Below are 27,781 nucleotides of genomic sequence, written 5' to 3'. Positions count from 1 at the left end.
TTCGAGAGGAGGTAAACGCTATTTGATTGGCGGATTTTGTTGTCAGTCATTTTATCGATCGCAGAGTTGTCGATGCAAAGATGCGTTTCGGTGTCACGCAGTAGGTGTTATATATTTAATTTGATGATCATGTATGATATTATCGCATTTATTTTAAATAAACCACGTGTCTAAAATGTTTTGAAACAATGTCAACATCTTTTTTTACCTTTTCGAAATTTGGAAATGAATATTTATCTGTTATAATTTTTCAAGTAAATTAAGTCATTATTGGAATTAACGTTTCAAAAACCAACACGCTTGTCCATGGCATTAGTTTGAATATTTTGCTACAAATTGACAACTGTGGTAGCGATTCCGATTCAACAGACTCAACTAGTCAAATGCCGATCATGCAAGTTGAAGAACCGCAAAATGGCGCAGGCTATATTTGAGGTACTTGAGGGTAAGAATATATTTGTGACCATTTAATTACAATCTTGGATGTGCATACCACGTTTCTGAACTTTAACGGAACTGTTTCATATTGCATTACACCCAACACAAATTCACATTTGGTTTGTTTTTGTCACAAAACCACGTAGAATCGTGTGCAAAAAAATGAAATACAATTTAGTTAATGGTTAAATTGAATAATGGATAAGACGTTTTCACTGAATTATATTTTAAGCAATAAATGATACATTGCGTGAAGTTTTTTGACACATTTAGTTGCACGCGGGGTTTTATAATACTGTTCAGGGTCGTCGTCATCGGATTATATGTACAGTAGTATAATATAAACAAGTCACAATGTACATATGAATGCACAGTACAGTTGATGGACTTGATTTCAAATGAAATATCATGCCTGCTTGTGAATCACACTGTAAAATCTCAAGACGTATTTTTAAATGATGCAACAAAGCATGCAATCAAACCAGCAAGTTTGACTTTCCTCTTCAGGCATGGACAATCAGACAGTACTGGCGGTCCAATCGTTGCTGGACGATCAAGGGGGTGTTCCTGACCCGAACAACCAAAACGTCTCCGGCACGCCTACTATCCAGTCGATGGGTGCGTGAACGACAAAGCAGCCTCTCTGCATTCCAATGAATTCGACTTCTTTAGAGCAATGATTCTCCACCTGCGAAACATGGAACATGTATGTTCCTGTGAGATTTTATAGACTATTATTTCTTTACTGCAAATTATGTGTCTTAGTTTCTGTATCCATGCCACTGGCAGGAATAAAAAAATGTTTTATTACGAGATGGAAGAAGGTACCGTTAATTTTTGTGTCCACTGTTTTTTCAGGGACAGTTTTGTTTTGTAGTGTTTTGTGACTTTTTTTTTATAATGTAAAAATGTACCGTAGCTCAATAAAGATTGAAGAAATTTTAGTCGAACTGCCACACAGTCCTGTAGGGAGAGGCTCAGTCTGCACTGCAAACCTGACAAGCGCTACAGGAAACAGATAGATGTGTGTAAACATGTACAATTCCTCTGCCTACCCCTATACAGTGAGACCTCAACTTACGAACTTAATTGGTTCCCAGACAGAGTATGTAAGGCGAAAAGTGTGTATCTCAAAAAAATAATTCCCATAGGAAACCATTAAAATGGGAATAATCCGTTCCCAGGTTTCCATAAAATATACTTTTCAACTAAATAAGCCTTAAAACTACACACAACATACCTTATTCTATGTGTAATAAATGTGCTATTGTATTGTAATGAAAGAAATACACTGCATTTGCGTTGGAGGTCGAAGGTCAAAGGGAATTGCTGTTTGGAAAGAGAGGCGCATTACATGACGACTGTAATTAAAGAAATAAACTGTGCTGTAAAATAAAGTTTTATTTACCTTTTTGATGGTCGTTGATGGCTTATGGAAGGAGAGTCACCTTCCATAAGGACTGTTGGTAACTTAACCTCTGGTTCTGTTCGGTCGTGTGCTTCCGCCGAAGATCACTCCGCCAGCCGTGGTGGGTGTGTATTATGAAAATAGTGCTTATTATAAGGTTTAATTTTCATAAATTTGACATTTGTAAGACAAAAAGTTTGTAAGTTGAGGTCTCACTGTATGTTTGTTTCTTCTCACAGATGACGAAGATGTCTTCTTGTGCGGCAAGTGTAAGAAGCAGTTTAATTCCCTGCCGGCCTTCATGGCACATAAGCGAGAGCAGTGCCAGTCGAGTGCACCCTCCCTGTCCACTGTGTCTTTGGCTTCCACTAATGCCTACGCACCAGTTCCCTCCATCACTTCAGGACCACAAACGAATGCCAACAGGCAGGTGAGAAGAAAATCAGATCATTTTTCATTTAGTGTAGTTTAGTATACATTACTGAAGTAACTTGTTGTCCTTACATTCCAATGTCTCATTATTCTCACACTATGACGCTATTGTAACAGATTTGTTTCTGGAAGAATCACATTTTTGGTGGAGATACTCATTTCTGGATTATCATATGGGGGAAGAAAAATAACCCGTCTACCTTGTGTGTCATCATGTCTGTCCTGCAGGTGTCCACCTACATCACAGTCCCACCCTCTCCTCTAACACACACGCTAGTCCAAGGCAACGTGCTGGTCAGTGATGACATCCTCATGTCTGCAATCTCCGCTTTTACTTCCATTGATCAGCCAATGAGCGCCATGCAGACGCCCGTACAGGTAACACAAAACGACCGGTCAATTTCCATCCCATTTAACTCAACCGAACTGTATCACTTGAACTTTATCATGGTTTGTTTTCCAGAGTCACCCAAGCACGAATACAACTGGTGTATCGTATCTTCAGCACCACCACCATCATCATCATCATCATCCTCAACAGCAGCCGCCCCACACACTTGCTCTGAGTCAGACGCCGGCCCACTCGCTGCCGGCAGGACAACCCGGTCCACTTCTCGCTTCTTCGCATGTCCCTGCCAACCACAGCAACTCGGTAGTTCAGGTCTACAGCACACTGCCCCACATGGTCGGGAGCGGTAGTGCAGAGATTCATGCACTGAATCTGCATCCATTCCATCCTGTACAAGTGAGTGGAGAAAAATGGTATAAAAAGAGTTCAGTGTACTCTTGCGGGCGGACTGTGCACTTGACATGCCACATGATTAGCGTGGAATTGTGAAAAGTAGTCAAGTAATTGATGCCAACCTCTAAAAAAAATGTTTAATTGCCTATATTGACTAATTCACTGCCAGACGATGTGCAAAAATGTGTTCAGTGCCAGGGTTTTTGTCATTTTCACTCAAATTCCAGGACCCACAGTATATTGAGTTGTTGGACTACATAAACATTCAATACAGTGTAAGAAACCTTAGACTCTTCTTTCATCGGGAAAAAAAAGTTAATTCCTAAGTTAAATGGATCTAGAGTTATCTGAGCTTGAAATGGGGGCGGCCTTACAAAAGGCAAATGCTTTTCAATTCCTGAATAAATTCAGAAATGGCAGTGAATGAGTTAATACTAACGTTAATAGTTCAAGCGATAAATATACTGCAAATTATGTAATTCATAAATTGTCTCACTTGACTAAGCAGCGACTGCATACCTTTATAAAAAGAAAAATGTAGAAGTCGTATTGTGGTTAATTACAAGTATTTTTTTAAAGACGTTAGTCACAATTTTGAGTTTATGTTACACAAACGAAGAGAGTACCATTTCATTGATTAAATACAGTGATACCTCGGTTTTCGACCATAATCCGTTTCAGAAACCTGTTCGAAAACCGATTTATTCAAAAACCGAAACAGCACTTTCCATTAAAATCAACGTAAAAAATCTTAATCCGTTCAAAGTCTAGAAAACAACTTTTTAACTATTTCATCACATAAACCGGATAAAAACGGAATAATAGAGCAGGTCATGTGTAAAATTTATAAAAACAAACTTAGTTTCACCAATTTTATTTCTGCCACGGAGCGTGTTGGCACCTATCCCAGCTGTCTTAGTACAAACACAGGGCACACTAACTTTTTAATTCTTGAACCAAATATGTCTGCACTCAGTTTGGTTGAGAACCAAATTTCGGTTGTATACCGGGGCATAAAAAAGATGACATTTTTGGTTGAAAACCGAATGGCATGAGAACCGAGACGTTCGAAAACCGAGGTTTGACTGTATAACAGATTTGGAGTTGATTGGTTTGCTGACATGACATGGTTCTGTCGCACAGATCCCCAGTCAGTGTGTGGAGAGCCAATCATTCAACACGCCTCCTGTTTACAGTCCGGGAAAGCTGGGCATCAAAACAAAGACGTGCAGCATCACCACCAACATAACGGAGTTGGGCGAGTTCGAAAAACTAGTTGGCCCCAAAAGACCAACAAGTAGCAAAAAGAGCTCGGATGGTGTCATCGGTATGTATGCGTGTGTGTGTGTGTGTGTGTGTCCGTGCACGTGTGTTTTGAGGCTGTAATTATTATTTTTAAGTTGCGCTACTCTGGAAAGTATTTTTTTTACAAAAAAAAAGATTATTTGTGAATAATGTCCCCACCCTTTATTTTAAAGGACAACCGACACCATTTTTTTGTTTCCTAACTGACATCAGAAAAACGTTTTATAGCATCTAAAATACCCAAAACACGCTGATATTTTTAGTCAAATAAAAATGACTTAAAGTGTCTAAAAACTACTTGAATTTGAAACCGGAAGTGGCCAGATTCAGAAGGTCCCGCCCCCTTGTTCGTGACGTCACGCCAAGACGTCTTGGCTTGCTTGAGAATCAAAACAATGGCTTCAGATTCGGAGAAGATGCTTTCTTGTTACTCATCCAGTTATGAATATGATTCAAATAGTTCTGAAGAGGAAAGCATAAATGTTTGCAATCGATTAAAGGAGTCCTCCCATATGAATTTGAGCAGTCAAGGAGAGCATGCAGTGTCCCAGAAAATGCAAAGGATGGCGCACAAGCTCTGTTGGAATATGGGCTGATTTGTCTGCTGGGAATTTGTGTCAACTAGTATCAAATAGTAGTCTTGGTGTAACACACAACGATTCACCATCGCATCATTTATGTGTTTTCCTTCTAATTTCGCCATCAACACAAAGTTTTCAGACCAAACAAAGTACCGCAAAATGCATTGAGGTGATGCAAGGTATGTCCTTTCTCGCTCAGGGACGTTCCTTCAGTGACGTCACGTACGGACTTGTCACCAACTCAAAAACAAGACTTCCGGAATATTCAGCGCAAGTCTTAAAACGTAAAATATAGCTATATGCGGTGGAATCTTTGTCAAATACGCTCAATAGAAGTCATTTGAAGTGATTTTACAAATTATGGACACAACTTGTCCAGACGGAGGCGTCGGTTGTCCTTTAAGCTAAGGTGTTTCTTTAAGCTGAAGCTGCTTTTTGATGAACACTGACAGCGACCTTCCACAAACATTTCATGCGGTAAAACCCAAGTGGTGCGTTATGTGAATTTTACAACTGTGGATTTGATTTTCCTCAACAGAGTCGCTGAAATCCAAAGGACCGAAGCTGAAGTGTAATTTCTGTGATAAAGTCTTCACCAAAAACTTTGACCTTCAGCAGCACATTAGGAGGTGAGTTATTTCTCGAAAGCTGGACCATCCACTATGATCAAAAAAAATCACTTTCTTACACTTTTCTTGCAGTCATACAGGAGAGAAACCATTTCAATGTATCGTGTGCGGTCGAGCCTTCGCCCAAAAATCCAATGTGAAGAAGCACATGCAGACACACAAGGTACTGGCACTGTGGTGTACAACTACCCTGCATCATACTGCAAGCTACAAAATGCTGTCGTTCGTTCCTATGAAGGATGAAACTAAGACACCCCGATACCAGCTACATCAAAATACCAGCTGTCTCTTGTCATAAAGGTATGGCCTATGGGCATGGCCAGCACAGTGTCAAGGCTGCCGGTCACTGTAAAAGTCGTACCGATATCAGCCAATGAGGAGGAGACCGGCGGGGACCAGCAGCAGTGTGACCAGGAGGAGGCGGACCCTCAGCACCGAGCAACACAGGAAGACGACACAGCCTCAATGGGTACATTACAAGTTTTTGTGACAACTCAACTAGAATATCATCTGCTATAGTCAATGGAGTTTGGCCAATATTACAAATATCATTTGTGAAATGCTCAAGTGCTGGTACTGAGAGAGAGGGGAAAAAACTTCCCAGCAATGGTCTTCAGTAATGCCCATAAATGACAGCTTTGGCCACAGAAACATCAGGGGAAACGGAGGAAAGCATATCAGAAGCCCAGGCTGATGTGGAGGGCACTTGCAGTGAGTCGGTGATCTCCCAGCCTCCGAACCAAGACGGTCCAACCCAGACCAAACAGATTGTGGTAGTCGACAGCTCCTACCAGTGCCAGTTCTGCTCGAGCAAGTTCAAGACCTACTTCCAACTTAAATCCCACATGACTCAACACAAGGGGGAGCAGGTGAGCTAAAGAACCAGCCGGGGGAATTTCAAGAATAGCGAATCCCTGCCTGTTCGGTTGGATCTGCACAAATTTGCGCTTGGTGGTAGTATGTTTGCAGTTTAACAGACAATTCTATCCATTCGTTAAAGTGGCTTTAATATATTTCACCATTCTCAGTGGTTCTTATACACTGCAATCATGCCATGAGTTGTCATCAACACCAACAGTACGTCTGTGTAAGCTCTCAGTGGTACAGGAGTGGTCCATCGATGAAAAGGATTCTTCAGCCGTCATCTGTATTTCTCTGAAGGTGTCGGACGTTACACTGCTCATCCGAAAAGCTTCGTCAGCGAATTAAAGTTGTGCCGGTAGCTCTGGCCCTATATACAGTATATTCCTAATCGACAGAGTTGGCGGTGCCAGACTTCTGCTTTGATAGGTCCCCGCTCCAAGGTTAGGGGGTGCAGTGTCTGTCTGATTATGTTCTATGACTGGCACTGATTGCCCCATTCGCACTGGTATCACGTCATCAGCATGACTAAGCCTATGTTGTAACGATCTAAGAAGTCTGTTGTAAGCACGATCCAAATTAAACCTCAAACCACCATGGCGATTTAGTGAAGGGTTTTGTTGTTTTACAAAAATGGCTTTCTTTACTCCCCTTACAAGCCATCTATTTTCTTAAGCTAAGATTTTAACCTCACTGTCGTCAAATGAGTGGTTGCTAGCTTTTAGGTGCAAATGTACTGCAGATAGAGGCCCACTAAGATTATCCCAACGATGTTGATAGTGTTTTTTTAAGTACAGAGTACGGCTGAAGAAACCTTTTCATCGATTCTAACAGTAATAGCTACTGATCTAAAATGTTTCTTTCAATATCCGTATCAATAAATCATAGCGCTCCTTCTGTCAGGTTTACAAGTGTGTGCTCAAGTCCTGCTCCCAGACCTACCAGAAACTGGATCAGTTCCTAGAGCACATAAGGACTCACCAAGAGCAGCTGACCTACCGCTGTCACCTATGCAGCAAGGTGTTCCCGTCTCTGTTTGAACTGGGAGTCCACCAGTACTCCCATTGTTTCTGCCCACAGCAGAACACACGCAAGGAAACCACATTCTACAGGTGAGTCCATGAAGGTTATTGTGCGGTCAGTCTGGGTACAAAATGCCTGTTTCTGGTTCATTCTCACTTATATTACAAAACAACACACAAAATAACACTAATGTGGAGTTTTCTGTTCATAATTGTGGATTTGTTCAACTATAATATTTAATACACAATCCTATAAACAGTGTCTGAAACTCGTGACAAAAAGTTAGCGGACACCAGGGCAGACAACTCTGAAAAGTTGCCTGCCCGGCCATATTGTTGCCTGTCCGGCCATAAAGTTGTCTGCCCGGGGCGTACAACTTTTACATCAGGCGTACAACTTTCAAAACGTTTCGGCCCAGGTGGCCAACAACTCAAACGTTTGTTTTATTCAATAAAGCAAAATCTACAAGCAAATCGCTACAAGCCACGTGGACTCCTCTTTCTAAGCGCCTTTCAAAACTCTCAAGTACACTTTACAGTCACCATTATACCGTGACTGTAAAGTGTACTTGAGAGTTTTGAAAGGCGCTTTGAAAGAGGAGTCCACGTAGCTTTTAGCACGCAACGCAACGATTGCATTGTGCACCATGACGACAAACGACAACTGGAGCAAAATCTTCAACAAGGGATATTTACTATAAATTAAGCAAAGGAGCATTTGTGGTAGGTACTTCCTTAATTGAAAAAAAAACCTTTATACTTCGCAACAACGTTTGTTTCTTTTGCGATTAGTCGTCTTATTGTGTTTCAAGTTGTGAAAAATGGGGCAGGCAACTTTTCAGAGTTGTCTGCCCTGGTGTCCGCTAACATTTTGGCATGAGTTTCATACACTGCATATGTATATATATTTTTCAACTTGACTTCCCCTTTAATGCAATTAAGATCGTAGCGTGACTCAGAGTCAGTCACAGGCAAAAAAAATAGTTCAAGCCTTGGCAGAGGTCAACCGTTCTGATATCTTTTTTTTTGTTGCTGTTGTTGTCTACAGATGTGTGAAATGTCAAAGCAAATATTCTACCCAAGAAGCTCTGGAGCAACACCTACTGACTGCCTCACACAACTTTCCATGCCCACATTGTCAAAAGGTTTTATGCACCCGGTCCCTATTTTTTTTTTTTTCAAAAGAAGATATTAACACTACTAGCAGAAAAAGAAAAATCGGATATTTTGGTGACCTCGTGTGCACTGCGCTCCTCAGGTGTTCCCATGCGAGAGGTACTTCAGACGCCATCTACCCACTCATGGTGTTGGAGGGAGGTTCAAGTGTCACATCTGCAAGAAAGTCTTCAAGACAGAACACTACCTCAAACTGCATACAAGGATTCATTCAGGTGTGTAGTCACCTGTTGAAGAAAATTCATAATTAGGGGTCTAAATATTGGCTAAAATGGCTCAATAGTAATTTATGAAGAAAGCGTCATGTGAAAAATGAAACCCGACTTTATTTGTAGGTGAGAAGCCGTATAAATGTTCGGTGTGTGAAGCCACTTTCAACAGGAAGGACAAAGTCAAGCGCCACATGCTCATCCATGAACCCTTCAAAAAATACAAGTGTCCTTTCAGGTAAGGGTAAAAGTCATTCCAATCTATCTCTCGGTTTTTATACAGTGTCTCCAACTTAATGCCTTCATTTTGTTTTTCTTTCAAATAGGACTCATGTAGGTTGCACAAAAGAATTCAACAGACCCGACAAGCTAAAGGCACACATTCTGTCACACTCAGGTCAGTAATCTTTGTCCACTCCATCAATTTGAATTTGGCTCTACTCTTTATCCATAATTCCGTATGGGCTCTTGTCTGTTACACATGAAACACATGTTGGCAAGAAAACATTGACATCAATACCTTTTAGGTTCAAACTGTTAAAAAAGTGAACTGTTCAAATGGTAAAATAAATAACTAAAAAAACTATATATATACACACACACACACACACACATACATGTGAGACCTTGGCTTACAAACTTAATTGGTTCCCAGACAGTGTAAGGCGAAAAGTGTGTATCCCCAATTTTTTTCCCCCATAGGAAACCATTAAAATGACAATAATCCGTTTCCAGGTCTCCATTAAAATATAATTTTCAACTAAATAAGCCTTAAAACTACACACAACATACATTATTCTATGTATAATAAGTGTGCTATTGTATTGTAATGAAAGAAATACACTGCACTGTATAATAAAGTCACTTTATTTACATTTGTGATGGTCGCTGATGGCCCTTATATATACCAGTGTTTGAAATAGCGTCTGCCCGGGGCCAATCAGAAGCCTGCTTCTGACTACACCCTGACTGAAAAGTGTACTGGATAAATATAGCTCTACAATATCGACTACATATATATATTGCTCTACAATATATATATATTTTCCTCTACAATATCTCGTGGCAACATTTTGCCCATTAAGGTAATTGTCGATTTGTCATCACAATGATCTCTCCTTCAATATCTTTGACTTGTAGGCATCAAGCCCTTCAAGTGTCTCTTCTGTCAGAAGGCATTCAGTCGGAGGGCTCACATGCTGGAGCACCAGCAGTCGCACACAGACAATTATCGCTTCCGGTGCTCCGCTTGCAACAAAGGCTTCTCCAGACAAAGTTACTACAGAGACCACAAATGTTCAGGGGCAGGGAGACAGGACGGTGAGACCCCCGAAGAATACGTGGAGCGAGATAGAGGGGACGAGCAAACCGAGAAAATGAGCTGTGCTCATTTTACGAGGCAGGCGGAGAAATTAAGGACTCCAGGCATGAGATTAGGGAAGAGGACAACCAGGAGGAGGCGGGAACAGACGCGGATGATGGAGAGCGGGACTCAACAGATGACGGCGGTCAAGCTACGGCAGCCATGGCTGTCATTGAAGTTGAGGGGCTTGAAGGAGATGCATCACAGTAGATATCAAAAGCCACTTCTGAACTGATTTCGTCCTATGCTATGTTTGAGGATTTTAAGAATCAATCAGGAAATATTCACTGGATGAATATTTTGTTTTATATTAAAACGTAAAAAAATTAAACAACATGCTTATGAGCAATAATGTGAGCATTAGTCTTTAATCTTCTGGACTCACTTTGTTTCTTCTACACGGGCAGGGCAGGAACTCCATTTATTTTTATCGGCCTGAGTTGCACACCATACAGAGAACAAAACACACCTGTGTGAACAAGATGCCTGTTCTGTGTGCAACACAACATACATCGGCATTTCCCCCAAAAGTGATTATGAGTTGAATACATTTGATTTAAAGGACAACCGACGCCTCCTGACAAGTTGTGTCCATAATATGTAAAATGGCTTCAAATGACTTCTACTGAGCGTATTTTACAAAGATTCCACCGCATATAGCTGTATTTTACGTTTTAAGATTCGCGCTGAATATTCAGGAAGTCTTGTTTTTGAGTTGGTGACGATGCCTGACGTCACGGAAGGAACGCCCCTGACCGAGAAAGGACACACAATGCATTTTGCGGTACTTTGTTTGGTGTGAAAACTTCATGTTGATGGCGAAATTAGAAGGAAAACACAAAGATAACGCAATGGTGAATTGTTGTGTTGCACCAAGACAACTATTTGATATTCGCTGACAAAAATTCCCAGCCTAATTTCCAACAGAGCTTTGGTGCCATCTTCTGCATTTTTTGGGTGCTACATTTCTGTCCAGATGCCTCAAAATGACACTGAATAACTTCTTTAATCGATTGCAAACATTTATGCTTTCCTCTTCAGAACTATTTTAATCAAATTCATAACTGATGTGTAACACGAATCTGAATCCATTGTTTTGATTCTCGAGCAAGGCAAAACGTCTTGGCGTGACACCACGACAAGGGGGCGGGATCTTCTGAAACTGGCCACTTCCGGGTTCAATTTGAAGTAGTTTTTAGACACTTTAAGTCATTTTTATTGGTGTTTTGCATTTGATTAAAAATATCATACTGCGTGTTTTGGGTATTTTAGATGCTATAAAACGTTTTTCTGATGTTAGGAAACAAAAAAAAGTGGTGTCGGTTGTCCTTTAATATTCTGGTCAAAACACTGTGGGCATTATATAATAATGAAGGGATCAATGACTGGTTTTCGGACAAATTCAACTTGACAAAAAAAAAACAAACAAACAAACAAACAGCAGCCAAATTGCTGGACAGCTTTTTTTGTGGGGGATAAATTGTCAATTTTCAAAGTTGCCCCATGGGAATAAACCATCTCCCGCACTATTTCCATTGACATATTGTTACTGTAGTTGATATATTACTCAATAGATAAACACACAGCTTTGATTTAGTTTTTTAAATTTAATTAAGGTGACCATTTGACCATTGAATTTTGCCCCCATCCCACATATGTCATAAAGATCAATTAGAAATGGGAAGGGAAAGTATAGCCACACCATTAACCTCTTATTTTTTCAATTATGAAAGAAAAAAAAACATTTGTTTTATACAGCAGATTAAGTTTGACATACAGGAATCATAACGCCTGTTTTTTTAAAATACGCAGATGGATGTATTAAGATTTATCATTAACAGTGAAAAGAAAAAAAGGCTACACACCCTTTTTCAAATGGTCAATACTTTAAGTCAATACTTTTTCCACCATTCATGAAGGGCTGCAGACTTCTTTTTTTTCCACGAGGACCACAGTGTCCCTGAACCTTTCAGGGTTCTAAGAAGATTTAGGGACAAATACTATACATTAACTTGCTCAGTATATATTCACCCCACTCAATTTAATGTTATTACTGATAAATCAAGCTGTGAAGTGTGGAGACAAAAAGCTTGACTGCAACAACGATAACCCCATAAAAATATTATGGGGTTGGGGGAAAATGTTACTGGCATGGGAAGATGAAAATTGTAATTGCACAGTTTCGAACTTTAGGGACTAAATGCCATCATTTAAGGCAAATGAGGAGACAATGTGAATTAAAACCTGTACAACTCAATTTAGAGGGGTGTTATGTAAAGTTTTAATTATTTTTTTGAGTGGTTCTTTGTGAACACAGCTACATCCCCAATTAGAAGTTATGATTAAAAAAAATATGACATTTGATTCACGGTATGTCGACTATATTCACTGTATCTATTTGCTATCTCTCGATAGTGTCAGAAATTAAATAATTGATGATGATGATCACAGGATGACTTTTATTCCTATTCTATTTCCCAATCTGTGTACACATTTTAAAAACCACTGTTACATTAATCTTTCCTCAATGTTGAGCCACAAACAACACTTATTTGGTGTCTACTGAAGAGCACATCTTCAAAAATGAAGACATAGACACTGCCGATTATTTCACACTAGTTTCTTGTAGCAGCCATTGCTGCCGTAAAGTTGATTTAAAAAAAAATAATGCGGAAAACAACATGAGTCACTAATTACTTAGATCTTTTGAATAATATATCTGAAGCGGTTTTAAACACTCAAAAGTTATTTTTACCCTTTTATTTAGCCTGCATGAACAAAATAGAACAAAAATACTCCATTTGGCTTGACTTTCATTTTGGTGTTTCTCCATCTGCGAATACTTGGCATGCCCTCAAGGACGAGCCGTTTGGGGGTCATGTATATCACTCAAAACACCTGCAATCATGACAACCTGACAAATCTTTTTTTCCCTAGTCATACAATGCCTGTCTAACCCGTGGTCCTATAAAACTAGGATTCTTTTTCAAACGCTGCCATTGCAGTAAGCCTCTAACAATAAAAATACAACTATGGTCACAATCATGGAGCCATTCAGGGCTGCTTCTTTCCTCTCAAACGAGTGCGGTGAGCACCATAGTTTGCTTTAATGTGCAGCATCTTTATGTTTTTTGTTACTTTATCCTTAAAGGCAAGAACAAAAGCAATTAAAAAGTCTCGGTAGTGGGGGTGAGAAATCATTCTGGTGGATGGTGATTAAGAGCCAATAATACAATCTGCTTAATTTTGGAAAACCTACCATAGCGGGGACCAGTTTGACTAATAAGCGACTCGACTCCAACGCTGTCACCCGGTTTCTGCTGGATCTTCTGGAAGATTTCGCCATTTCAACGCCATGCTCTAAATCCCAAGACCTGGCGCTTGAGCGCCACGGCCAGTTCAAAATGTCACTCCTGTCCAAAGCCTTCCGTCTCCTCGATGGCAAACATGAGCTTCTCCTTCAGCTGCTCGTAGCTCTTGTATGGTGGCAAATCCAATCTGTTGAAACTGTGCAAAGTAAAGTAGAGAGAGAAGGAAAAAAAGCATTGTCATTTCTGTCTCATTTGGGACATCGTGTGCGTTCTGCAGCACCAAAATCGTCACAACGGATGCTAGTTTCACAGACTTGCATTTTTATAATCTTGTATAGGTGTTTAAAAAAAACACCCTCTCAGAGTGATGGCATAAAATGTTCCCATGTAAAAACAAGAAATGTTTTTTATCTTTTACATATAACATAATGTACTTGCAAATAGCAGAACAGAGAAACTTAAGAATCCCTCTGGAGAGACTGACCTCCCCAAAACGTTAACTGTCACAAATTGGTCGCAAAGTGTTACTTTCGTTTAAATTAAGCTCTTCAACATACCAGTAGTTCCTTCACATCAAAATGCCACAAAAAGAAGCAAAACTCAAAGTGCGAGTATCAAAGTGCAAATTTGTCATTGTTCACTGTCACTGTTTTTTTAAAATATTCTATCTAGTCAGATTTTACAGCTCTATTGTATCTTCGGTATCTTCTCTCCAGAAACACTTTCAACATCTTGAGTCAGTGAACTCACCATGTGTGACTTCTGGGAAGCCAGTTTTCCTTTCCCACCTTTTCAATACAGAACTTCTGTGGACCGTTGCTTCCTGTAAAATGAAGTAGAATGAGTTGTTTGATCTGTGCAATTAAAAAGTCTGCAGTGTTTGTCTATTTGAGATGCCAATTAGCTATTCCCGTTCAAATGAATCATAATAATAATAATAATAATAATAATAAATATATTTCATTTATAAGTGCATTTCAAAACTCTCAAGGACACTTTACAGTCACAGGATATTTTTTCTGCGGGTGAGCAGCGGCAGCCACACGCGCCAGCGTTCACTCAACCCGGAAGTTACATAAAGTAAAAAAAAAAAAAATCCCACTGTCATTAAAAACCTGATAAAACTATTTTGCTTGCCTCTCGCTCAAAAAGTTGGACTCGTCTCACGGAGCCTCTCTTGCTCAACTTCAAAAATACACATAGAAATTACCCATGAGGTCAGCAAAGCCTCCGACAGGCAGACGACAGGTACCAGTGACAAACTGTAGCAGCCGCATTCTCTTCTCATTGTCCATCTCTTTTATGAACTGTAAGGAAAACATCCAAGAAATTATTTTCCCAGTGAAAACTTTCTATACCTTTCTACCATTTAACCAAATCCGCTACAAAAGCCACACACTGCTAGCATATCCAATACAAGATGCACTCATCCATAGCAGAAAAGAGCTCCCTGCTCAGAACCTCTACGGTTTTGAATGCTGACCTGCCAGAACCACATGATCTGCTTGGTGCCGCGAGCATAGTGCCTGTAGATGGTATTTCTTTGCCAGTCTGCAAGGTCAATCTCCTGCATGCCACAAAGCATCACCTGTACGGACAAAAGTTGTATGTTAAAATGTCAACTCAAGGGTGGAGATGATGAGGGCCAGTATTGAAATAATGTTCTTTGCATTTGCGACTTTTTTTTACATTTATGTTACAATTATAATGTGTTTATTATGTATAAAGTGATGGTTTCTGTATGCATACTTCCAGCTCTTTGGCATCAAAATACTGCAGGTATTGCTGCGGGAGGACCTCATTGAAGCCTTCAAAAAATGCCTGGGTCTGCTCTTCCACTCCTCTCGACAGCCTCCACTCTGCTACCAACCTGCACACCATACACAAAAAATAAAAATAAATAAATAAATAAGCACAAAAGGGGTTTGAATCAGGGTGTTACACTTTCCACCAACACAAGCCGAAACAGGAAATGAACAGCAAAAAAGTGAGAATACGTATTTAGTTTTATCTGGTCATTTGGTCTGAAAAAGTCGGAAATCCACCGATCGGCGGAAAATCCCTGTAAACAGAAAACGGACTTCAGAATCACAGTCCATCTGCGCCACACCTGATGTACTCCTCCTTGTTCTCCTCTGTAACTTGGATCTCTCCTCCGCCAGGTTTCAGGTCGTGCGTAGTGATTTCACCTAGGATCTCCTTGTCAACACAAAAGAACATTTCCAGGCCACACTCTTCAATGTTGTTGTCCCTACGGGGCAGGAAGGACAATCACGACACAGGCCGAGAAATTTGTAGTAGTAGACATTTCATTCCACCTTACGATTGTCACAATTTTTATAACATGATACATAAAATCTGAAATGTGGCAAAATAGGTCAATACGTTAAATCCAGAACACAAACAGTAAATGTATTCCAAGAGGCGGGGGCAAATATGGTGGTGTGTGAAGTCAGAAAGTCTGTGAGCATCTGGGTGCGAGTCGTCACCCACAGCAACCCCTTGCGCAAGTGTGCTAATTGTGTGTCACTGTTCTTCCTAATCTGTGGCGTTCCTTTACCACACGCAAGAGCGTTATGGTGGGTCTGCAACTAGCAAATATTTAAATTGGACAAGTTTAAATTGAAATAGACCTCAAAACAACGTATCCATTTTTTAAGTGATTGTCGAATAATCGATTTTAGAGCTGTCAATTCATCTCTTTACGACAATAGGGGTACAATATAGTGAAACAAAATATATCTACATAGTTAATAATGTACAATATGGTAATGTTGCAAATTCATCAAAGTAATGTAGACACAAATATGACCAAGCAACATGAAACACTGAGCGCTCAGAACTTACTTGATCCAAATGAGGGAGTTGTAGAACTCTGGGTCAACAGACTCAAGGTCTTTGAGGGCCAAAGGCTTGTTCAAGATGCGCTTGTAAAATGGTAGTGAAAAACCCGTGTCTATGAACTTGCTGTGGAAAAGAGCCTGAAAATGATAAAAGTGGTGTCTGATTAGATTTACTCTGTTGTATTTACTGTGCTTCCTGGCTGATGCGCGACAATGACTAACCATGGCAATGAAGCGCCCGATGAATTTGAAATACTTCAGGTGGTCGGGATTGATGTAGGAGGCGGGGTTTATCTGAAGACAGTAGTTTTCTTTTCCAGCATATTCAAAAAGACAGTACATGGGGTTTAACACTTCATGGGACAACAGGAAGAACCATTCCCTGGAAGAGGAGGGAGCAAAAAAAAGGACGTCAAAATACAGTCAAAGAACCAACAACATCGGCAACATCCACTATGTATGATGCACACCTTTTCGGAAAAACGCACATTGGAAATTATGGCCCAATGTACTTGCAGGGGTTTAATGCTGTTTTGTACTTGCCTGGCAACACCTCCGTAATCGAGACCTTCTTCTCCAGGGAAGATAATCCACAGCCTTCTTCGCAAATCCTGAGCGTTGAAGCTCATGATCTTAAATGTTTGATTTATACATTGGTAAGTGCAACACTGGAACCACCAAAGACTTCCACAGCTCTTATGACAACAAGTTCATACAAAACATATACCGTACTATGCATTGGCAAATAATTACTGTACTTACAAATGCACAATTATTGCATATTTACAATACTCTTACTTTTTACAACACACAAGGGGCTTCTTGGCTGCAGGTATGCTTACCTGCTGGAAGGAGTCCTCGAACAGAGTTTTCCGTGACACGTTAATCTTGATGTGTTGAGGCATTGCCAATTGCTAAACAGGAAAGGAAATATATCAAATCATCAAACCGTGGTGAATAAAATTTGATTGGGCCATTTTCCTGTCCTTTTCCCCCAATTAATTAAAAAAAACTATATTGAGGATGAGGAAATCAAACTAAAACTCAAATTTCTCCACCGATTGCCTCACCAAGAATAGTTGATTAGAATTATCTTACAGCAGTCTTTGAAAATCATAAAAATTACTCAACGTGGTGATATCTGACGCGACAAGCCGAAAAGTCATAATTCAATGCAAGCTTTGCATGTCATGCTTGGACCAAGGAGCACCGGAATTTACATTTTGGTGGGCCCTCTGGGTTTTTTTTTTGTACCAATGTTAAATATTTAGAAATTGTCAGTGGAATAAAATGTATCTATACATAGATCTTTTTATTGAATTCTACTTTTATTTCAGGCTTCTGTCAAACATGAAGCTCTTTGACAATATCTCTGCCATTCTGTACACAAGAATGGCTACATTTTTGGATGATGTGGTAAACACAATCTGTCCAAAAGATTCAACAGGTAATTTAATCACGTGGATGCTCTTCAGATTCTTACCTGGCACCAAAACCTGAAATATTGTACTTTGGCTTTGAAGTCTCTGACGTAGGTGATCTGAGGTCCATTTTCACTGAAAGCAAGATAATGAAAATATAATATATGTGCAAGGTATGTAAATCGGTTCCCATTACATCACATCGATTACGTCGTCACATACACATGCCAGTTCACTAATCCTGTTTTTCAACAATGGGAGCTAATAGACAGTCAGTGACGGGTGACATTGCACACAGTACTGCACTTATGACAATGAGTCATCAGAGGAGTTTCCTCGGAGACAATGTGAAGAATAACAAAAACAGGTTTCCTTTACTCAGAACATGATAGAGAGCTCTGTGAAGACAAAACTACGGTGACATACACTACAAGAAAAATGCTTGAAGTAAATATACACTTTTTTTAGGCTGCATTGAGTTAACTCGAGGGAAATTGTTCACGGGTGTGATTGAAACCGGACATACGTAATCAACCACACATATAGCATTCGCAAGCCATGACGAGACTGTCATAAGCAAGGGCTCTAAACTGCATCATTTTAACAGGCAAAAACAGATATTCGTAAACATCAAATTGTGGTTAAGGCCACAATTACTAAAGAGTTGGATCTCTTGTTGAGATCCAACAACAGAACAGAACCATGGAACTCACAACAGGTACTGTATTTGAGTTTTGTATTTGCTAGAGGACGTACTGTGAGGATTTTCCAGTGCGAGGGTCAATGTAGGTGGTCGTTCTACTGTTGTGGTCTACAAAGTAGGGAGTACCATCAACAGTAAATCTCATCTCCCATCCTTCGGGAAGTGGCTTCTCATTCAACAACCTAAAAAACACAAGATAAAATAAAGCCAGTGAGTATTTCTGTTTTTGCAACCGTTGCAGCTATAACAAAGCTCTTTACAGAACATGTACAATACCATGCCCCAGGAATCAGAATACTGGTCCGTACATAAAGTGCATCTGATTACAAGGCGCGCTGTCGGCTTTTGAGAAAATGGAATGCAGCAAAAATATTCACACTGAAAATAAAAATACCCCTGTGACCGTGGATCTTCCCATTGCGTTGACCGTGTAGGATGGTGCACAAAATACACTCTTCCGTTGCTGTCTGTTCTTTTTTCTAAATAGAAAAACACAAATGAATAAGACACAATTACAGGTCAACAAAAACAACCACAGTTTCACTGTAAAACTTGTATAGTGTACATTTAACAATTCTAATAAGCAATATTTTCTGCTGCCCTATGCACAACCGTGCACTCCTGAGATTGACATTTGTGCGCTTAAAAATTTACCATGCCTTCAACATGGCATGATGTGAAGTCTCTTGAACTTCTTATTCCTTTTTTTTTTTCAATTCAGGGTCTCTATTTTTGAATGAGTCTTTATTTGCAACTACTTTTTCTGTTTGTTATTCAAACATGACATTTATTTAGAGAGTTTAGCCCAGTCAAAAACCACACGGGCACATGACACTACATGAATGTAGTGTGACCGAACTAAAATACTCCATATCTTGTGAAGTAGTCGACTGAGCTGTCACAAAAAAAACTTGGAACACACACAATGCATAAAAAAACACACTGATAGAGCTACAAATACTGAGGACACCTGAAGGCTGAGTTCCAAGGGAAAGCTGCAATTCAACGTCAGTATTTTTCTCATCATAACGCGAATAACGCACCCATTGCTGCGTACTTGTTGGCTAACAAAGGAGTACATATATCTTACCCCATCCATTCGGCAAAGGCCCAAGTGGATCATACTCCTTATTTTGTGAGGCTGCCGCCTGGTCCTGTGTCAAGATAAGAATACTCTTGTCATTAAAAACATTGGGTCAATTTTTTAAAACACAATTTTAAAGAATCCATCTTAATTATTTTGTAACATTATTACATCTCACCCCAATGATAAACCTCTGGTTGAACTGTTGCATGGCACCCTGCAACTGACTTCGCTGGTGCTGCCACTGCTCATAGTTGCGCACCGTCTCCACCGTAGGCCGCTGCCACGTGGTCGTCCGCGTAATGTGGTCGACAAAATAAACGCGGCCCATCTGGTCTACGCGACGTTCCCAGCTAAGGACAAAAAGTCAACAAGGGGCAAAACTCTTTTCATCTGCAACAATTGTACAACAGAACTTTTTGATTTGGAAAGTTTCAAAAAGATGAAGTTAAATTTGTAGGAGGGTTTATTTTTACCCTGGAGGTAAAGGATCTGGGCGCTCCCATGTCGTTCTTTTTTCTACGTGGTCAACAAAATACAACCTGCCATTCTGATCGATCCTTTGCTCCCATCTAGAAAAAAAACACAGGGAATTGATATATCAGATGGAGCTTTTCAAAAAGTTTGGGTGCTGATATGTTAACACTTTTAAGCAACTTTCTGTATGCCAGAATGACCAATAATTATGTACAGAATGAATAAAAAGTTTTTGAATGAATAATATGAATATTTAAATTAAATGAATTTTTCCTGCTGTTCCATTAAATTAAAAAAAAAACATTACAAACTTTTTAACTCCTTCACTGCCAGATGTGCAAAAAAAATTGTCCACTGCAGTGCCAGGGTTTTTGTCATTTTCACTCAAATTGCAGGACCCACAAAATATTGATTTATAGGACGACATAAACATTCAATACAGCGTAAGAAACCTTAGACTCTCAACTTACATGTTCCACATTCAAACATTGCAAATCAAATTGTGTTTAACAATACATGTGCGTAAAAAGAACAAGACAATCTTACCCTGGAGGCAAAGGTCCAGAGTTGACTGCAGGGACTCTGGATGAGGAAGCAGGGCCGACGCCGCTCATTGGCTGTCTGGATGCCGGAGGTCCAGTGGTCGATGGAACGGGTGGAGTGTTCCTATCCGAGCCAGTCGAAGGACTGGAGTCTGGGGCTGCTGAGGGTGCAGTTGTACGCACAGGTGTCCCTGAACCCGACTGACCATTGCTGCTCTCGGCCAGCGTAGAGCTATTGCTCGAGGATGCTAAGCAGAGAATGTTACTTGGTTTAAACATTTGTGATAACTTCAGTTGTTTATTGATAAATAAAGATAAACAATGAAATGAACCACAAGTAGAAACAAAATTAGCCATACCGCCTAAATGACATTTTTTTCTCATTCTGTTTTAAATACGTTTTGTACATGATAACTGTACGAGTAGAGTTCATTTTTTTCATGGCATAAATTTTCATTTCAGATGGAAAAATGGATTGACAAACATAAAAGTTTAGTTTAGTAAGAAAACAAATGACTGCAACATCACGAAATTCCGGATTAAGATAAATCAAATGAAATTAATGTTTTAAAAGAGGCCAGGATGCAATTACGAAAGCAACAAGTGAAATGAATTACTGTTCAAAAGGAAATGCGCATCATGAACAGGACTTCACCTCACACTAAACCTCAGCAGTATACGGCTGAAACTTTTCCGTTTAGACATTTGTTGTGCTGATATGATTGAATGACTTGAGAAATAGGCCTTCCAAACTAGAACAGCACATGATACATTTTGCACACAACTCATGATGTCAGCACATCAGGTGTGCCATCAAAATAGAAACAAATGACAATAAACCATCACTTCTGTGATGTACAAAACTTTCATTTTCCATTATTTCTTTGACAGAATCGTGAGAGTTTTTATTTTGACACCTGCCACAAGAATATCATGCTAATTATTGGATTGTGAGCTTCATATCATGATTTCGTATCGTGGCGTTTGAGTGCAGATTGACACATGTGATGGTCCCTCCAATTCCGTATAGGTGGAACTTATACAGAACAGTGAATTGTAAAAGCCACTAAAAATTGAACTTGATAAAAAGACTGACCTGGTGAAGAGGTGGGTCTGCGTGGGGTCGGAGGAGGTGGTCTGGAGGGTCTGGGTGGCCGCAGAGGTCGCACGCTCCCCGTCGACACCCGCGGAGAACCGGAGGTGGTCCCTGACCGTCGACCGCGCGGAGATGAGCGGTGCTCTACGCCATCCACAGCAGGGGAACTGTCTCGGCTGTGTCTGAGTGCAGGTGGTTTTGGGGAATGAAGTCCAAATTAAACTGACGCTTGATTTACGGAACCTGCTAAATAATAGTGAAAAATATGCCGTACCTTGGGGTATGTTCTCCATTAGGACGAGAGTCTCCATTTGATAGATCTGAAGACCAAAAAAATGTATTAGACGCGTAAGAAGCAGACAGTGAAAATGCCATTTGACACGCATTTAAAGCTACAATGCTTTTAAAAAAATGGCACGTGTTATTTTTTTCCACCCATAAAGCAGAAGAGGACAAGGTTTCAAATAGGATAGTTCCTATACATCAGGGGTGTCAAACTAATGTTTTGCTACTGGCAACATTGTAGTTACTGTTTCCTCATTTCCTCTTGAGGGCCATTATGAATTTGGGGAAACCACTAGAATGTTTCATCTCCTCCACCTATTACATACAGAACGCACAACAAATCAATGAGTAACTAGTTTTCAAATCGGAAGTCAAAAATAATGACTGTTATTGTGGTTTACATTCGACAATTCTGTTTCGGACTTGAGCAGGCATCGTTGCTCTTGCTATGCTAGATTTGCTTTCGCGGGTCGAATAAAATGATGTGGCGGGCCAGATTTGGCCCCCCGGGCCTTGACTTTGACACTTGTGCCATACATATAATTTTCAAGAGAACAAAATAAGTAAGGCTACTTATTTTTTTTTAAGTTTCAGCAACTTAACAGCCTTTGCAGTCTCTCAAGCAATTGCTGGGGCTCATATACTAACACCACCCGACTCACTCTGATGGTCGATTTCAGCCTTGGAGAACAGTTCGGGATCAACTGTCATCCCGTCCAGACAGACGGAAAGATCTCCCACCACATCCGTCTGGTCTCGGTCTGTACACAGCTGTATGTTCTGCAGCACGTCAGAGACTAGATGAAGGCAAATGTGGGCATACGCTCACATCAATCTCGCCGCCAGTTGTCAAGTCAATCTTCAAGTCAATGACAGCGGACACTCACGTTTCATGTTGTTAGACTTGAGCGTTGCACTAATGTCCAACTTGGCCATGCCAAGCAGGATGTCGGACTTCAGGGTTTGGTGGCTCCACACTCGAAACACCAGTTTGCTGAAGGGAGTGACGATCCTGTCGAAAACAAATAAACTTAGAAATACTCCTTTAGGGAATTTTCTATCAAAATTTCCAGCCGAATCACCCAAAGGCAATGTAGTCATCATAAATACTATGCCAATTTTAGTTAAACACGAGCAAAATAACAATTCAACAGCATCACAAGGATTTAATGTAATCGTGATAAAAAGTTGATATGTCAGTGGTGAGGCCAGACTTTCAAATTGGAGTTTTGCAAGTAAAAAGCGCTTGTTAGTCTCCAACACACCAGCCGCAGTTGCTTATGTGAGCAGTAAAACCATTGTGCGATTCTGGGAGCAAACAATGGTGTTGAGAACCTATTCAGGGTGCTGACATAATGCAAGCAAACAGCTCACGTTGTCAGTATCCCTTGCGTTTAGGACAAAAAAAACTGTTTCTTTTAAAGCCGGGTGATTATTCCCAACCAATCATACGAACTTCTCTTAACCACAAATTAAAACTCCAATAAATGGCTCCAAAAATGTTCTGGCACAGATTGCCAAACCTTCAAAGTTGAACACTTCTTTGTTCTCAGATATCATTAAATAGTGGTTGATTATACTTGGTTATACTTGAAAGACATTCAATGTTAAAAATGTTTAAATGTGGCCCAAGAACGCAATGGTTGTTGTAATTCACCATAAAACCTAACAATACTTTAAGGAATGTTTTATATTTCCAAAACAAAAGGTTGAACAGTCAAGAGATGAGCTTCAAGCGGTTTTTCTACTGCATTCCTTATAGTGCATGTTATGTAATGTTTTACAATGGCGACCGGTGTTACCATATTTTGGTACTCTTCTCAACCTTTGACAATGAAAATGCAAAAAAATGGTTCTCCCAAAGATGATGTCGTGCTCGTGGCTGTCTTTACAGCCGAAACTCTTCGGCTGGTCCCTTTCACAATTTTTGCTGCTATAAATCAGGTTCTTCATTCAACTTCTCCATTATGAGACTAATAAAGTTTGACTTATCTTAAACGACAACCGACACCATTTTTTGTTTCCTAACTGACATCAGAAAAACGTTTTATAGCATCTAAAATACCCAAAACTGATATTTTTGGCTGATATGGCTGATATTTTTAGTCAAATGAAAAACACCAATAAAAATGTCTTAAAGTGTCTCAAAACTACTTCAAAATGACCTCAGAAAGTTTCAGAAGGTCCCGCCCCCTTGTTCGTGACGTCACGCCAGGACGTCTTGCCTTGCGAGTGAATCAAAACAATGGCTTCAGATTCGGAGAAGATGCTTGGAAATGGGCTGGTTTGTCTGCTGGCAGTCTAGTCTTGGTGCAACACACCACGATTCACCATCACGTTATTTATGTGTTTTCCTTCTAATTTCGCCATCAACACAGATCAACACGAAGTTTTCAGATCAAACAAAGTACCCAAAATGCATTGTGTGTCGCTTTCTCGGTTAGGGGCGTTCCTTCCGTGACGTGACGTCAGGACTCGTCACCAACTCGAAAACAAGACATCCTGAATATTCAGCGCGAGTCTTAAAACGTAAAATATATCTATACGCGGTGGAATCTTTGTAAAATCCGCTCAGTAGAAGTCATTTGAAGTGATTTTACAAATTATGGACACAACTTGTCCGGAGGCGTCGGTTGTCCTTTAAAAAGACATATGGAATCTGATCCCACACCATTTTATCCAGCCATATAGTTGTTTAACAATGCAGCAACTGCAGGCACCACCACAGAATAAAAATCTGACAGTTGCATTCCTCTGAACACACATTGTGTGTGTAATCATCCGTAACTTACACCGTAAGTTGCTGCTTCCATTTGGGACTGTGAGTGTTGTTGCATTTTTCAGTTTTCCTGGACTGACCATCAACAGTGACTTCCACATAAGGACTCGGACCAAACCAGTTCTTCTTGTTCTCTTTTAGTTTTGCTGATAGCACTGAAATTGGGAGACATAAAGCATGATCCAGACCAGAAGATGGTAAGACAAAAAATAATTCTGCCACGAAGAAACTGGTGATACAATAAAAACATTGTTGGACTCATTAGTTTAAATTTAGGACTCTATAAAATCTAGATTAGCAGTAGCCCCACTCACAGATCCATACAGACATATTAAGAGGCCTTTTTAAGACTTCATGTGAGAATTGACTTAACGTGCGTGTACAAATAAGACTCACCAGTAATTTGTAGCTGCGCCTTCATTGGGTAACCATCGGAACTGCCTGCCTTGGTGACTTCACTTGCCATGACATAGAGCTACGATGCAGCCTGCAGTCCAGACAACAAATCAAACCATGAATGCAATTTTGGGGAACAAAATTGGATATTTCTTACGAAGTAGAGCATGAGAATATAGAAATATTTAATTCTACATTTTAAAAACATCTTTGACTGATTCAGATCATTACATACAATTTTCAGAAAGGCAAAAAAAAAAAAGAAATCAGAGACCCAAAAACCTTTCCCGTAGTTTATTATTAAGACTGACTTTTTAATCTTGTATTGTCCAAATGTCCATGAGCAAACAGCTCCTGAATTAACTTTCAATTCTGTGGGAGATTTTCTTTGATTTGTCAATAATTTGCTGTAACTGGTCGAACTGACACAACAAACGTCATCAGTGACAACAATCTCATCAAATCATGCTATTTTTTGCCATACATAACTCTTAGTAAAAGGTTGGATTGGATTGGATATGCCTTTATTAGTCTCACAGTGGAGAAATTTACATTTCACAGCAAGGTTATACAAGGTTATACAGTATTCTAACATACATGAAATTTACAAAATTCCAGAAATAAACAGACCACAAAATATTAATAATAATAATAATAATAATAATAATAATACAGTAATACATTTCATTTTAATCGCCTTTCAAAGGTCTCAAGGACACTTTACAGTCACGTACAAGCACGGGCACTATAATAAATAAAATACAATCACAAATAGAATACAATAAATTAAATAGTTATAAATAGAAACAAGAGAAAGAGCTACACAGAAAATGCGATTCTAAATAGGTGGGTGGGTTTTGAGATGGGAAAATTGCTACGATCAGTGTTTTTAGGTAGATTTGTATTTGGTGTTAGTTTTATGTTATGCCTGAGCATCTGCAATGCCCCTTTTCCATGTCTGTCTTGTTTGGTTTTTGTGTCCACCTGATCTCATCAGACTGGTTCCTTGTGTCAACCAATGAGCTCCTTCAGCCACTTATGTCTCGTGCTCCTTGTCCCCTATCGTCTTCGACAGTTTGTTTGTATTTAGTTCTCTAGTTTCTGTGACTCTTTATAATATTTTTTTTGCTACTACTGGTCCTGTCACACGTCGCATGTCTGCTTGACACTTGTACAAGTGCTTTTTTTGGGGCGGCCTGGTAGACGAGTGCTTAGCGCGCCGGCTTCACAGTGCAGAGGTTGTGAGTTCAAGACGCGGTCTGTCCTCCTACCGTTTGCATGTTCTCCCCGCATGGGTTTTTTCTGCGGGTCCTCCGGTTTCCTCCCATATTCCAAAATCATGAATGGAAGGCTGATTGAACAGTCAAAATTGTGCCCAGGTATGAGTGTGAGAGTGACTGGTTGTTTGTCTCTATGTGCCCTGCGATTGGCTTGCAACCAATTCAGGGTGTCCCCTGCCTCATGCTCGAAGACAGCTGGGATAAGCTCCCGCAACCCTAATAAGGAATCAGCGGTACAGAAAATGGATGGATGGATATATTTTCGGTTCACTTTGTTGATTTTGTGTTTTGATTTTGGTGGTGTTCGTTTCGTTTTATAGTTTTGGATCCTTACACGCAATAGTCCTGTTTTTTTTTCCTATCCTACCTCTCGCTTCCACATACCATACCAAAAATAGTGCGCAAAATAAAAACGTGTCATTTAAAAAAGACCAAGTGGGGCGTATACCTGCAAATATGTTCTTTTCATTAGCAAAATTATTACTTTCAATTGGTCTACCGATTAGACGCGAATTTGAGTACTCAAGTTTCAGTAAAAATAAACTCGTTTCGTTGTCAGTTTCGGTTTATTCTACGGTCTTTGCTTGTTGAAATGACATTTTGCAACAAAAAAAGCGCGAGTGGTCTTTTTATTTTGAATAATTCGAGTAGAAAAAAACGACATGTAAGCTTGCTGTTGAAAGTGAGGTGTGTTAATTCGATAACATACGCGTTCAACGAAAGGAAAGCTAACAAGGCGCGCAAGTAAATTCTAATAACCATAGCACAAAGAAAAATTCGTCTTTGTCAGATCTTTGTGCTGCAAGAACAAGCTTCAGGTTGCCTTAAAAACGAGTCGAACTTGCTTTGTATAAGAAGCTAACGACGTAGTCACCATCGGTTTGCTACTCCTGGGAGCGTTGAGGAAGTGCACAAATGAACACCTCGTGATAATATTTACCCCTTTGGTATGCTCGCCCCGCACTGAAAACGTGTTTTGCGTCAGCTGCAGCTCAGCCTCCACCTACTACCACCACCACAGCCCAGCTAGTCGTTAGCCTGCTAGCCCGTGTCATCATTATGGCAAAGTCCACGCCTGTTAAAGTACAGATTGTACGCGTCAACTCGTTGGTTACGAGTTTCGCTCTCTTACCCGCACTCCAGGAGATACTCGGGAAACAAACTGACAGTGATGTAGAAAAGTCCCAGCCCTTGTTTCACAGACTGTTTGGGTGGCGGGTTCGCTTCAGGGAACACAAACTTCGACCATCTTCCCAAACTCATGTCACGTGACTTGGTACTTCAGGGGAAGCATGCGCATTAACGTTGTGATTGGACGGTGGTTGCGAGCGGCCTAAACTTTAAGAAACCGAGAAAAAAACCGTCTTTCTATATTTAGTTACACCTAACGACCTATCT

The 27,781-nt window shown here is 40.1% G+C and overlaps 2 protein-coding genes across 4 annotated transcripts; one reads left to right on the top strand and one right to left on the bottom strand.

Moving 5' to 3' along the window:
- Positions 1 to 405: 405 nt before the first annotated feature.
- On the top strand, positions 406 to 10,403 carry znf341 (zinc finger protein 341). The gene is given in 17 exon segments (XM_089012700.1): positions 406 to 445; positions 946 to 1,056; positions 2,086 to 2,276; positions 2,507 to 2,656; positions 2,742 to 3,023; positions 4,164 to 4,347; positions 5,445 to 5,535; positions 5,608 to 5,698; positions 5,836 to 6,004; positions 6,172 to 6,404; positions 7,300 to 7,508; positions 8,467 to 8,563; positions 8,677 to 8,809; positions 8,930 to 9,041; positions 9,130 to 9,200; positions 9,944 to 10,222; positions 10,225 to 10,403. Coding segments are annotated over 17 exon segments (2,586 nt in total). The 5' UTR covers positions 406 to 414; the 3' UTR covers positions 10,377 to 10,403.
- Positions 10,404 to 10,454: 51 nt separating this feature from the next.
- itchb (itchy E3 ubiquitin protein ligase b) lies at positions 10,455 to 27,669 on the bottom strand. 3 transcript variants are annotated; one of them, XM_089012672.1, is made up of 24 exons: positions 27,516 to 27,669; positions 25,104 to 25,194; positions 24,721 to 24,862; positions 22,816 to 22,940; positions 22,591 to 22,725; positions 21,918 to 21,963; positions 21,644 to 21,825; positions 20,552 to 20,795; positions 20,005 to 20,100; positions 19,707 to 19,881; positions 19,535 to 19,598; positions 18,839 to 18,923; positions 18,498 to 18,626; positions 17,804 to 17,876; positions 17,163 to 17,234; positions 16,864 to 16,952; positions 16,543 to 16,702; positions 16,325 to 16,458; positions 15,588 to 15,728; positions 15,227 to 15,347; positions 14,961 to 15,065; positions 14,688 to 14,784; positions 14,228 to 14,300; positions 10,455 to 13,673 (listed from the first exon to the last, which is right to left on the bottom strand). In XM_089012672.1, the coding sequence occupies exons 2-24, from the start codon at positions 25,171 to 25,173 to the stop codon at positions 13,574 to 13,576; spliced, it is 2,658 nt and encodes an 885-aa protein (XP_088868798.1). In that variant the 5' UTR covers positions 25,174 to 25,194; positions 27,516 to 27,669; the 3' UTR covers positions 10,455 to 13,573. The 3 variants fall into 3 exon arrangements, with proteins under 3 accessions (XP_088868798.1, XP_088868812.1, XP_088868806.1); XM_089012686.1 differs by lacking the exon at positions 27,516 to 27,669 and adding an exon at positions 27,324 to 27,461; XM_089012680.1 differs by lacking the exon at positions 27,516 to 27,669 and adding an exon at positions 26,375 to 27,274.
- Positions 27,670 to 27,781: the final 112 nt, after the last annotated feature.

Source organism: Hippocampus bargibanti, linkage group LG01 (assembly GCF_051943395.1).
Source record: "Hippocampus bargibanti isolate YZ-2025 linkage group LG01, ASM5194339v1, whole genome shotgun sequence".
NCBI lineage: Eukaryota > Metazoa > Chordata > Actinopteri > Syngnathiformes > Syngnathidae > Hippocampus > Hippocampus bargibanti.
The sequence above is the reverse complement of the archived record's forward strand: the minus strand, read 5'-3'. Positions and strand labels throughout refer to the sequence as shown.

Coding starts and splice junctions, on each gene's coding strand:
- itchb (XM_089012672.1), bottom strand. CDS start 25,173: ATGGCAAGTGAAGTCACCAAGGCAGGCAGTTCCGATGGTTACCCAATG. Junction 24,863..25,103: donor GGCGCAGCTACAAATTACTG/GTGAGTCTTATT, acceptor TCCCAATTTCAG/TGCTATCAGCAAAACTAAAA. Junction 20,101..20,551: donor TCTGGACCTTTGCCTCCAGG/GTAAGATTGTCT, acceptor TTTTTTTTCTAG/ATGGGAGCAAAGGATCGATC.